The sequence below is a fragment of the Zingiber officinale genome, chromosome 7B, assembly GCF_018446385.1.
Source record: "Zingiber officinale cultivar Zhangliang chromosome 7B, Zo_v1.1, whole genome shotgun sequence".
In the NCBI taxonomy this organism is placed as follows: Eukaryota; Viridiplantae; Streptophyta; class Magnoliopsida; order Zingiberales; family Zingiberaceae; genus Zingiber; species Zingiber officinale.
In genome coordinates, this window is record NC_055999.1 from 4803911 (window position 1) to 4817414 (window position 13504).

The 13504-nt window shown below is 39.8% G+C and overlaps 1 protein-coding gene, 2 long non-coding RNA genes and 1 pseudogene across 3 annotated transcripts; 2 read left to right on the forward strand and 2 right to left on the reverse strand.

Annotated features, from left to right (window-relative positions):
- Positions 1 to 4270: 4270 nt before the first annotated feature.
- LOC122005121 lies at positions 4271 to 6138 on the forward strand. Its single transcript, XR_006118326.1, has 2 exons — positions 4271 to 4567; positions 5485 to 6138. It is a non-coding gene; the product is annotated as an uncharacterized LOC122005121 (long non-coding RNA).
- A 1189-nt stretch (positions 6139 to 7327) lies between these two features.
- Positions 7328 to 9965, reverse strand: LOC122005123. The gene is made up of 3 exons (XR_006118327.1): positions 9084 to 9965; positions 7476 to 7546; positions 7328 to 7400 (listed from the first exon to the last, which is right to left on the reverse strand). It is a non-coding gene; the product is annotated as an uncharacterized LOC122005123 (long non-coding RNA).
- A 247-nt stretch (positions 9966 to 10212) lies between these two features.
- LOC122007423 (protein NETWORKED 3A-like) lies at positions 10213 to 11559 on the forward strand. Its single transcript, XM_042563288.1, has 4 exons — positions 10213 to 10271; positions 10389 to 10708; positions 10828 to 11171; positions 11413 to 11559. Exons 1-4 carry the CDS (start codon positions 10213 to 10215, stop codon positions 11557 to 11559), a joined length of 870 nt encoding a protein of 289 aa, XP_042419222.1.
- Positions 11560 to 11738: 179 nt separating this feature from the next.
- On the reverse strand, positions 11739 to 13191 carry LOC122007425 (annotated as a pseudogene).
- Between the last annotated feature and the right edge of the window lie 313 nt (positions 13192 to 13504).

A 13504-nucleotide genomic window follows, 5' to 3' on the forward strand; every position in this document is an offset into this window, starting at 1 on the left:
GAGGTTATTGAACTTTTGTTATTCTTAGATTCCTAGTTATCCCCATGATCAAGGGATCAAACTTCTCTCCTCGATCAGAACAAATTGGTCTTCTGATCCTCTTTATTTATTCTCGTTATTATCCTTAGGTGGGATTGGTCTTCTGATTTTTGTGAATTCTTATTATCTCAGATTAGGTTTCTACTCATTATTCTCGATCGATCAACATTGGTTGGACTTATGATCTTCTCCATATTCTTATGTCTCCACACTCGAGAGATTGAGTCCTACTCCTTGGTTGGGATTGATCAGACTTCAGATTTTTCCTTTGTATTCTTATGTTCTGCAATGTGGTATTGAGCTCTTCTTCCCGGTTGGGATTATGAGATTTTGGTGTTCTTAGTTTTTCTGATTATCCTCTTTGACCCAATACTTTTGATCAAATTTCATTCGATTTCGTTCTTCAGTCCGACTTAAAGGAGAGATATTTGATGGTATCCAGATTTATCCCTGAGTTAAGTATTTTGAAACACTTCTTTATTAAACTTCATTCGATTGCGCTCCTTAGTCCAACTTGAAGGAGGGATATCTAACCGTAATCAGATTTATTCTCAAGTAATAGGGTTATCTTTTCTTGAGCTTTGGGATTATTTCCATTCAAGTATTGGGACAAGCTATACCGAGCGATATGGCTAAGACCTATCAAACAATATGGTTAAATTTTGCCGAGTAATATAACTAAGTTCCACGAGGAATATGGATAGTTTCTCGAGCAATTACATTCTCGTATGCTACAGTAACCTCATTACTACAGAAACTATAATGCTAACTCTGCTAGATTGTTCTGGAAATCATATTTATCTCCCGAGTAATTAATTTCTATATGCTACAGTAAATACTACAGTGTTCTGGAAATTAGATTAATCTTCGAGCAATCACATTCTCCAATAATAACACTGCTACAGTGAAAAAAGATACAATAATTATATAATTATACTATAAGAATATTATAATCTGATATGACATAATGAGTTGTTCTAGTATCAATATATCATTCAGTAGATAAAAATTTTGATAATTTACCATGAGTAGACACATATGAAAAATTTTTGGGATAGACTCGTAGACCGGCAATTTACCAAAGGGCGCATTTGAAAATCTGAATTTACCAAAAGACATACACTACTTTGGTATTTACCAAATAGCGCACTTTTTTAAAAGCATTTCCTATTTTACCCTCCTGATAATTTGACTTTTTCTATTATTTTTCTTTTCTTCATTATATTTCTCTCACTTCTCTCTCTCCTCTGTCGGCAGAATATAGGAATAACATTAGTCAATCTTTAATCACATTTTAATACATTTGAAGAAGCCAAAATAAATAATGGACACCATATTTGGACTCCTTGTAATTTTAGAAATCCATAGGATCTGAAATGGGTGCAATCGGAGCTTTCTAGGTCGATCAGTGGGTTTCGGTCAAAACCCACTGATGGACCTAGAGAGCTCCGATTGCACTCATTTCATTGCATGGAGTTCAAATATGATGTACATTATTTATTTTGTCTTTTTATAGATGTTAACAAGCAAAATCAAAGAATCGACATAAAAGCCCACGTTGGGCCTGATATCATTCTATATCAGGCCCACGTTGGGCCTGATATCATTCTATATCAGGCCCACGTTGGGCCTGATATCATTCCATATCAGGCCCACGTTGGGCCTGATTTGAGTCCATATCAGGCCCAATGTGGGATTTTTTGCCGATTCTTTGATTTTGCTTGTTAACATCTATAAAAAGCCAAAATAAATAATGTACACCATATTTGAACTCCTTGCAATTTTAGAAATTCATAGAAACTGAAATGGGTGTAATCGGAGCTCTCTAGGTCCATTAGTGGGTTTTGACCGAAACCCACTAATCGATCTAGAAAGCTCCGATTGCACCTATTTCAGTTTCTATGAATTTCTAAAATTACAAGGAGTGAAAATATGGTGTCTATTATTATTTTTGACACTCCTAGTGGTGAACCAGAGGTTTTAAAAAACCCTAAATCTCTCCTTTTTTTTTCCTTTTTTTTTGTTTAGGCCTGATATGAAGAGATATCATGCCCACGTTGGGCCTGATATCTCTTCATATCAGGCCCAATGTGGGCCTGATATCTCCCCATATCAGGCCCAATGTGGGCCTGATATGGGAGATATCAGGCCTAGTAACAACAAAAAATAAAAAAATAAAAAAAAAGAAATAAAGAGAGATTTAGGGTTTTCAAAACCTCTGGTCCACCACTAGGAGTGCCAAAAATAATAATGGACACCATATTTTCACTCCTTGTAATTTTAGAAATTCATAGAAACTGAAATGGGTACAATCGGAGCTTTCTAGGTCGATCAGTGGGTTTCGGTCAAAACCCACTGATGGACCTAGAGAGCTCCGATTGTACTCATTTCAGTTTCTATGGATTTCTAAAATTGCAAGGAGTTCAAATATGGTGTCCATTATTTATTTTGGCTTTTTATAGATGTTAACAAGCAAAATCAAAGAATCGACATAAAAGCCCACGTTGGGCCTGATATGGAATCATATCAGGCCCAACGTGGGCCTGATATCATTCCATATCAGGCCCACATTGGGCCTGATTTGAGTCTATATCAGGCCCAATGTGGACTTTTTTGCCGATTCTTTGATTTTTGCTTGTTAACATATATAAAAAGCCAAAATAAATAATGGACACCATATTTGAACTCCTTGCAATTTTAGAAATCCATAGAAACTGAAATGGGTGCAATCGGAGCTCTCTAGGTCCATCAGTGGGTTTTGACCGAAACCCACTGATCGATCTAGAAAGCTCCGATTGCACCCATTTCAGTTTCTATGAATTTCTAAAATTACAAGGAGTGAAAATATGATGTCCATTATTATTTTTGGCACTCCTAGTGGTAGACCAGAGTTTTGAAAAACCCTAAATCTCTCTTTCTTTCTGTTTTCCTTTTTTCTTTTTTTTTTGTTTAGGCTTGATATGAAGAGATATCATGCCCACGTTGGGCCTGATATGAGAGATATCAAGCCTAGTAACAACAAAAAATAAAAAAATAAAAAAATAAAAAAATAAAAAGAAATAAAGAGAGATTTAGGATTTTTCAAAACCTCTGATCTACCACTAGGAGTGCCAAAAATAATAATGGACACCATATTTCCACTCCTTGTAATTTTAGAAATTCATAGAAACTGAAATAGGTGCAATCGGAGCTTTCTAGATCGATCAGTGGGTTTCGGTCAAAACCCACTGATGGACCTAGAGAGCTCCGATTGCACCCATTTCAATTTCTATAGATTTCTAAAATTGTAAGGAGTTCAAATATGGTGTCCATTATTTATTTTAACTTTTTATATATGTTAACAAACAAAAATCAAAGAATCGGCAAAAAAGCCCACATTGGGCCTGATATGAACTCAAATCCGGCCCAACGTGGGCCTGATATGATTCTATATCGGCCCAACGTAGGCTTTTATGCCGATTCTTTGATTTTGCTTGTTAACATCTATAAAAAGCCAAAATAAATAATGTACACCATATTTGAACTCCTTGTAATTTTAGAAATCCATAGAAACTGAAATGAGTGCAATCGGATCTCTCTAGGTCCATCCGAGCTCCGATTGCACCCATTTCAGTTCCTGTGGATTTCTAAAATTGCAAGGAATCTAAATATGGTGTCCATTATTTATTTTGGCTTCTTCAAATGTATTAAAATGTGATTAAAGATTGACTAATGTTATTTCTATATTCTGCCGACGGAGGAAAGAGAGATTTGAGAGAAATATAATAAAGAAAAGAAAAACAATAGAAAAAGTCAAATTATCAGGAGGGTAAAATAGGAAATGGTTTTTAAAAAGTGCGTTCTTTGGTAAATACCAACGTAATGTACGTCTTTTGATAAATTCAGATTTTCAAATGCGTCCTTTGGTAAATTGGACTTATAAAACAATTAGTTCTTTTAAAATTAATCATCAATAAATCATTTACCACATTGAATATCAAAATTTATAATTTTAAAATAATATAGATTTTTAATACATCAAATGATACGATAGATTTGACATTATTCTAACATCGTAAATAAAATAACAACGTCGAAAGGAAGAGTCAGTAGGTGATGGGACCAGAGCAGCGTCAACTCCATCAAAACTCGGGCGCTTTGAATCAGCGCGGATCCTCTGGTCCCTCCCTGCCCTGATCCCTCCCTGGACCACAAAACACTTATAAAAAGTTGAATCACGTGGTTTGCACGTGCACAGAGCAGGGCAGAAAACGCAGCAACGGCGCCCTAACCTCACGTCTCGCGCCCCGACACCTTCTCCGGCATCCCTGAGAGCGGAGACCCTCCTGTGACCTCCCTGAGCAGAACCAGCGATCCGCCGGCGACGACCCTCTTCTCCTACTCCTCCGAGCCCTCGCCCTCTCTCAAAATCCTCGACCTCTGCCGCCGTTAGACCTCCCTGAGCAGAACCCAGCGATCCGCCGACGACGACCCTCTTCTCCTACTCCTCCGAGCCCTCGACCTCTGCCGACCTTAGGGCTTATTTGCAGTACGATTTTACCCTAATCTCAGATAACAAGTTTTGGTATTTCTGTCCCGTTAGCATAAAATGATTCTGTTGAACTGTATGGGTTGATGAATCTTTGGTTTTGGTATTGAGCTGAAAATACCTCTTTGGTATTTCTGTCCCGTTACAGTTAAAAAATGGTTTTATTAGGAGGCATTAGCACCAAATTATATAGCATCCAAATTCTGCTAGTTAATAGAAATTAACAAGCTGGGCTAATTATATACTTTGGTAAATGTTACAAGCATACATAAAAACTCACTAACCTTCTCAGGTTGTAATGATCTTAGATAATCCAACAAATCATTCTTTTCCTCTCCAACAAATTGTTGCATCTGCAAGGCAGAATTTCTCCTCTTGATATCACGCAGCTCCGCTGGATGAATCAACAAGTTTCTGTGTGGGTACATGAATTGCTTGATGAATGTTGTCCATTTATGCTTGTTTGTAAACTCAAGTCACATGCAATTGCGTTATCAATTTTTGGGATTCTTCCAATCTTTGGTGTTTTGTAGGATAGATAAAAGAAGTGCGCCGGATCAATTTCTTTATTTCACACTTCAAAAAGCTTTTGGTATCAAATTATTTGAAGAGAAAATAATAATCTGCCTTTGCGTTTTCATTATTATGTCTTTTGGATGCTTAATTTGGTTTTTGTAGTAGTGTGATGCTTATTTTTGCATCACGTTTACTCTCATCTAAGCTTCTTTGATGTCATCTTATAGATGCTGTACAATAAATAATGTTATTAATGTGTTTGCAAAGTTTAGATATAGTTTAAATAATTTCAACAAAGGATAGAGGCATTTATGCATGTTGGGGGATGTTGTTAGCTTTCTCGTAGAAATTTATACGCTTTAATCAAATTTATGTCTTTTTCATAAATTGGTGTTGTTTAGATAAAATGAAAGAAAAATCATGACAGCCGGCTCATCATCAGCATCATCTTTCACTCGACGACACATGAACGACGAGCAATGTGAAGCTCCCCACATATTATGTTATCGTGGGTTACGAGCTATTCTCCAGACATCATGGACGGAATCCAACCCAGGACGGCGATTTTTTTCATGTCCAAATTTTAGAGTAAGTTTTCATTATACCAATATGGTGTTGTGAGTTTATTAATTATTGAGTTTTGATTAAGTTTATTTGAAATTCAAGAAAGGGAATGTGGCTTTTTCTTATGGCATGACCCAGAACTGTTAGAGAGAAGTAAGACAATTATTAATGAGTTGAAGAGGAATAATAAAAATTAAAGTTACAGATTAGTAAATTGGAGAAAAGTATTAGCTACAAGGGTGCTGTTGAATACAATGATGTTCTTGATGATGGGAATAACAATCATGTAATTATGTAGTTCAATGACGAAATATATTCATTGAATAGGAAATTTGCAGTTGCTATCGTTGTAGTTATATGTACCTAGATTGTGATGATGTGGATGTGGTTGATGTAACTTATTTTGTGATGTAACTTGACATTTGGATGTAACTCTAAGTGATGTAACTTGTTTTGTTATACAAAGTGAACTAGTTCTGTTATGATTTTTATAGTGGTTTGTTATGCATTTTGATGTAACCTTACTAATGAGACTTGCTCAGTTAGTAGCTAAATTATCAAGTTCTGTTATGATTTTTATAATAGTTTGTTATGCATTTTGATGTAACCTTACTAATGAGACTTGCTCAGTTAGTAGCTAAATTATCATGCCTCTCAGTTGTTAGGAGGTTGCCTTACCATTAAAGGAAGAGCACAAATTGTTCCTTGTAAGGGCACTGATTCCACTTCACAAGCCAAGGTGTGTTGCAATGTACCATCAGCAGTTATCGTATTGCATAACACAACTTGTCGAGAGGGATTGCAAACTTGCTGATACTGTTGTTAGGGGCTTACTGAAATATTGGCCTCTTATAAACAGTGCAAAAGAAGTTTTGTTCTTGGCAGCCTGCAGATTTCCAGCAATTTATGGTTCTGTTGTTCCAAAAGATTGCTCGATGCTTGAACAGTTCTCACTTTCAGAAAGATTCATTTCTTCGTCTAGATATTCTTCTAGGTTGTTGTTATAATGGTGTCATGCGTAGTAAGCTCATCTGTATTCGATAACTTCATCGATATGATTGGGCATGACACATCTACATGTCATTCATTTAGTCAGGAGAATCAAAATTGCTTAAGCTCACATTGCCAGTTCTATCAATCTATCATAACTTAAGCCGAGGTCATGCTCGAAATACAGAAGTTTTCGCATACATGACAAGAATTGAATGTCAACAGCTAGTCTGTGTTAGTCTTTGTGAATCACTTCATTACTTCCTTACCTTGAACTTAAGCAGCTTATACTTCTAAGATAAAAGAAATAACCTACCCACCCTGTAATATACAAATCAGTAGCGATAAAGTTAAATTTTATTCTCAGTGATTTCTTCTCGACAAAATTCAAGTATTTTTTTCCTCAAACAGCTGTCAACAACGGCTTTTAAGACTTGCAAGCAACTACTAAGTGTTTTGCCACAATTAAGAGAAACTTTCTCACTTGTATCTTGCACTTCGAAACATTCATCAAATAAAAAGTTTTCAATCTTTAGAAAATGACAATATTTTTCAAACAAAATGTAAACACATCTCCATTGCCAAGAGGGGATGCAACAATTTAGAAAGTTATGTAAGAGTTTTCAGAAAATTTATGAAAGCTTAAAATGTTTAACAGGTAGTTCAATCTCAGCGTTGTCTTCTTTTTTCGGTGTGGATCTATAGTAACAAGCATGAGAACCAGTTGGACAAAAGCCAAAATGACTCCCAAAGCATTTGGAACCTGTCAAGAAAGGAAATCATATTAATAGATTAACTAGCATTTTAAGTGCACATATAAATAGACATAGACACATACGAGATCGTTGATGTCTAAGGGGAGGATGCCGCAGGAGGTGGTCCAGCAAACTGCACAAATGGGAATTGCACCTATAACAATAAACAATTGTTAATTATTAAAATTCCAACTATAGGGGTCAATACGTATCTTATCCTTCCATAAAACTTTATGTTGAATATGCAAGACTATAATACTATTATAAATATCATATCAATACTATTAAGTTGCCCAACACTCTAAGCATAAACTTGATAGGTAGTACCACAATAGTATAAAAGTTCCAAGATACTACAATCAATCAACTTTAAATAAAGCTTGATGCTGCAAGTTCCTCAAGCAATAGAAGAATCTAATAAAAGAATAGAATCAACAAACATGTACAAATATATAATCCTATATCAAGTAAAATTGAAACCAAACAAGATCAGCAAACATGTACGATAAGATACGTATAAGGTTGTGGTCTATCCTGCCCGGTGTCAGAAGAAAATATACACCTACAAGGTAGTTTGTCATCATAGTGTTAGCAGACAACATTTAACAAAATAACTAGATATATTTACTTTATTTGCTACAATGAGCATGTGGAGTGTGTTTGTTGTACTTATAGTTATCCAATCCAAATTTATATTATAGAAATGGAAAAGTTCAAATTGTGTAATTGTACCTTGTATCTATTTTCTTTATACTTTACCTTAGTTGCCGTGGAAGGATCCTATTCGGTGTCTTAGCATTAGCATCAAATCTACATTATGACATGTAGCTGTGTAATTCTTTATTAACTTTGGACCATGGCATATTGTGATTAACTTTTTCAGATGTAGACTGTTAGAGACAGCACACACAAATGAATCTACAATTTGCTATGATATTAGATATTATATAAATGGCCAAGTTATGTGTGTGCTTGGGGCATGAGAGAAGAACTATTGAATTTTAGTTACCAAACCATTTCCTTTAGCTCACATACAATAAACCAACACCAATATCACAATCACTGTCATAAAATCACCTTCACTTGGAGCTCCTTCATAAGATCGGGAGTCAGCAAAATTGAAACCAAACAAGATTGCCAATTAAATATCTGTAAATCATATTTTGCTAATTTCACAAGACACTAAGCCAAGTATATCTGTAAACCATATTTTGCTAATTTCGTGAACCGATGATCCATTAATCTCCATGATTATGGTTTTCTGTGTGCTTTTGTACTTTTACAGGAGCTGCACGATATCAAGAGGAGAAATTCTGCCTTGCAGATGCAACAGTTTGTTGGAGAGGAAAAGAATGATTTATTGGATTATCTAAGATCATTACAACCTGAGAAGGTTAGTGAGTTTTTATGTATGCTTGTAACATTTACAAAAGTGTATAATTAGCCCAGCTTGTTAATTTCTATTAACTAGCAGAATTTGGATGCTATATAATTTGGTGTTAATGCCTCATTAAAGGTATAATAAAACTCTTTTTTAACTGTAACGATGACCACAAGCTTGCATGAGTAGGTATTTTCAGCTTAATACCAAAACCAAAGATTCATCAACCCATACAGTTCAACAGAATCATTTTATGCTAACGAGACAGAAATACCAAAACTTGTTATCTGAGATTAGGGTAAAATCGTACCGCAAATAAGCCCTAAGGTCGGCAGAGGTCGAGGGCTCGGAGGAGTAGGAGAAGAGGGTCGTCGCCGGCTGATCGCTGGGTTCTGCTCAGGGAGGTCTAACGGCGGCAGAGGTCGAGGATTTTGAGAGAGGGCGAGGGCTCGGAGGAGTAGGAGAAGAGGGTCGTCGCCGGCGGATCGCTGGTTCTGCTCAGGGAGGTCACAGGAGGGTCTCCGCTCTCAGGGATGCCGGAGAAGGTGTCGGGGCGCGAGACGTGAGGTTAGGGCGTCGTTGCTGCGTTTTCTGCCCTGCTCTGTGCACGTGAAAACCACGTGATTCAACTTTTTATAAGTGTTTTGTGGTCCAGGGAGGGACCAGAGGATCCGCGCTGGCTTTGAATGGAGGTGCACACTTCCGTTGGGTGGCAATCGAGGAGCAGAGCTGGCGGCGGCTGACGTCGACTGGCGGCGCCGCCGAGGGTTGAAGGCTGCGATGAAAAAAAGGCTTTGTCTCCTTTTCTTAGTGTCGCCGGCGTGACGGAAGGGTCTCTTCGAACGGGGGAAGCAACGGCGGCAATGGTTCCGGCTTGGATGGCGGCGGCAGAAGAAAGGGGGAAGCGTTAAAATAAAAAAAATGTTTTTTTTTTCAGTGCAGAAAAACAAGAAAAGAGTCCGGAGAGAGAAAAGAATAAGGAAGTTGGTGAGAACATGAGGGAGAGAAACTCGGTGCGTGGGAGGCGGAGGAGAAATAAAGAAGGTCAGCGGGAGGAGGAGCGTGGTTTGCGGCGGCGGGAGAAAAACCACGGAGGAGAAAAGGAGAAACAAAGCAGAGAGAAGGTTTACTTAAAAAAAAAATCCTAATCGATTGAATTTATTTTCCTAATTGATACCTAAGAGCAAGTTTAAAGAAAACGGCGGCGTGGCAAGGAAATAATTTTGATAGAGGAAAATCAAAAACAGAGGAAATATTTGGATAGAGTTAGAGTCAAGGAAAAAATTATTTATTGGAGAGATGTGCAACGTGGGACAGAGAATAGATCCTCTGGTCCATAAATTGTGGATCATAGAATGATCTATTATATATGGACCTTTGATTTGAATAAATCCCACCTATTTAAAGATGAGGTCCATCCAAATCAAAGGTCTAGATCAATGGACTGGGATGTGGCCAGAGGGGCCGGATCTCCTGGACCAAGAACTCCTGGTCCCTCGTTGGATCACATATTCTATATAAAATCTTCCCTCACGTGCGAAGCACGTGCACACGCCAACGCACGAAAACAAAGACCTAGCCTCTTCCAACTCTAGCGTCGTCTCCCTCCCTCCAGCTCAGTCTCCAGCACCGGCCTCACTCGTCGCCTGCGGCCTCCCTCCAGCACCGCCCTCCATCGTCCTCTCCAGTCACCTCCCTCCCTCCAGTGTCGGCCTCCAGCGCCATCTCCAGCAGCGCCGCCTCCCTCTAGCGCTCCCTCCAGCGCCGGCCTCCAGCGCCATCTCCAGTCGCCTCCCTCCCTCCTCGCAGACATCCAGCACGAGTTCGGCAAGTATGTTGCCGTCGAGCTCGGCCCCGGGGCCACCTTCGCCCCCTGTGACGTCACCCAAGAGCCCCAAGTTGCTGCCGTCGTTGACCTTGCGGTCGTCAAGCACGGCAGATGCTTGCCCCGGGGCCACCTTCGTCCCCTGCGACATCACCCAGGAACACTAAATTGAGCCAAATTGTAATGACAAATGACCAAACACATTTCAATATGCTTCTTTCTTAAGCAGAATTGGAAGAGAAAACCAGACAGATGCTAAACCTTATAGAGGAGGATGCTGATTCGTTTGCTAAACGTGCCGAGATGTACTACAAGAAGAGGCCTCAGCTCGTGAACATGATCGATTCAGAGGACTCAGAAATTGATGATCGCGAAGAAGAAATTGTAGCAGAGACGAAGTTAAGAACGACGCCAGATGAAGGGAGTAACGGTCATTTGGTCAAACTGAAACAAGAACCGGAAAGATTCAAAGAGGAGAATGCTAAACGTAAGGTTGAAATAGTAGGGAAAAATGAAGAGAAGAGGGAGGTCATCAGACAGCTTGCTTTGTCTTTGGATATGCTGGAGGAGAACGTTACCTTGTTGCAAAAGGCGGGTCCCGCCGCCCAGCGGCCCCCTCACCCCTGCCCCACGAGTATGAGAGGGAGTAAATCACGGTGAATACGGGCCCGGCGATGACATGGCGGTCGAAGGTGTTTAGCACGGACAGATATTGATGTTATCGCAATTGCTGCCGCAGACCTTCGACCTCCCGACCCATGTTACAAGAATACCATGTCATAACCGGTTGATCCCGCCCGTGGGGGCGGAGGAGAACGTTACCTTGAGGAAATGCCTCAAGGACCTAGAGAGAAAGAGTGACTTCTTTGAGCTTAACAAGCTGACCAAGGATATGTTCTCTGGAAAGCTGTTTCGTTGGAAATCAAAGAATCAAACTACAATTGTAAGTTTGGTGAACTAAATCAATTGAATCTTTCATTAAACTAATTTAGAGATATGCTTTCCTTAAAAAAAAAACAAGATAATAATAAACTGTGAGACAAAATGAAATGATCTCTTTTTATTAATGAAAACCAGTTCACATAATGAAAACCAGTTCACAGCCTGAGGATTTATCACTATGATGAAAGTTTTAAGCGTTTATGTAGTGAATCCTCCATCCACCATGAGATTATGGCCGCTGATGTACTTAGCTTCATCCGAAGCCAAGAACGTCGCCACCTTCGCCACGTCTTCCACCTCGCACTTCTTCCCTGCCAACTCCGCCGAGGACAGCTCGATCATCTCCACCGCCCGCTGCTCTTCCATGTCCGGGAAGATTTCTCTGATCGCTTTGATCCCGAAGCGTCGACAGCCCGACCGGCGAGATGCAATTCACCCTTATCCCGTGGTTGCTCAGTTCCGCTGCAGATAACCGCACTGCAGCCGCCACCGCCGCCTTCGACGGTGAATAGGTGAGCGGCGCCAGCCTGCTGACCAACCCGGTGATGCTCGTCGTGTAGAGGATGCTCCCGGCGCGGCGCGGTACCATCACCCGCACCGCGTGCTTGATCCCCAACACCACGGACCAGACGTTGACGGCCATGACGCGGTCGAACTCGGTGAGGTCGACGTAAGTGACGGCGAAGGTCATGGGTCCGCAAATGTCGGCGTTGTTGTACATGATGTCCAGGCGGCCGTGCTTGGCAACCGCGAGGTCGACGACGGCAGCGACTTGGGGCTCCTGGTTGACGTCGCAGGGGACGAAGGTGGCCCCGGGGCCGAGCTCGGCGGCAACATACTTGCCGAACTCGTGCTAGCTAGATGTCTGGGAGGAGGGAGGGAGGCGACTGGAGATGGTGCTGGAGGGAGCGCTAGAGGGAGGCGGCGCTGCTGGAGATGGCGCTGAAGGCCGGCGTTAGAGGGAGGGAGGCGATTGGAGAGGGCGTTGGAGATGGCGCTTGAGGGAGGCCGCAGCCGACGAGGGAGGTCGGCGTCGGAGACGACGTTGGAGGGAGGGAGGCGACGCTAGAGTTGGAAGAGGCTAGGGCTTTGTTTTCGTGCGTTGGCGTGTGCACGTGCTTCGCACGTGAGGGAACATTTTATATGGGGTATGTGGGGTATGTGGTCCAGGGAGGGACCAGGAGTTCTTGGTCCAGAAGATCCGGTCCCTCGGAAAGACACGCCACTGGAGGGTGGCGTGGTGAGGGTGCGACTAGATTGCACAACGCGCGTCGTGCAGAGTTGAGATTTCAGTGGCAAGATGTAGGGATAGTAATGGGGTGGGACGGGGATGGATTTATCATTCCCATCCTTATTCCATCTTCAAATTTAATTATTATTATTATTATTATTATTATTATTATTTTATCATTATTACTAATGATAATATTAATATTAATATCAATATCAATATTAATAATAATATTATTATTAATATTTTCAAAATTTTCAATATTAATATTAACACTATTATTAATATTTTAAAAAAAAATCTTATTATTATTTATTAATATTAATAATAATAATATTTGAGACGGATTCGGGAATGAGGATAGTATTTTTATACCCGTCCCGAACCCGCTCTATTCACGAAAAAAACGAGAATCTCCATTTTCATTTCGAATTTTCTCTGTGGGATCCCGAATTTATAGGAAAAATTGTCATCCCTAAAAGTTAACAGTAATATCTCTTGAGAACCCTCGTCGCCAAAAGAGAGGGAAGAAGAGGATATTAAATTGTATGCGGCGAAGGAAGAAGAGTTATGACTTTGGTATTATGTTAAGATAATTAAACGAGAGAAAAGAGAAATAATAAAATATTTTTTTTAATTGATTTATTCCTGAGATGTATAATAGATAATGATATATTACATATTGATAAAATATTAAAGTAATAAAAGAAAATTAATTAATTAATATATTTTA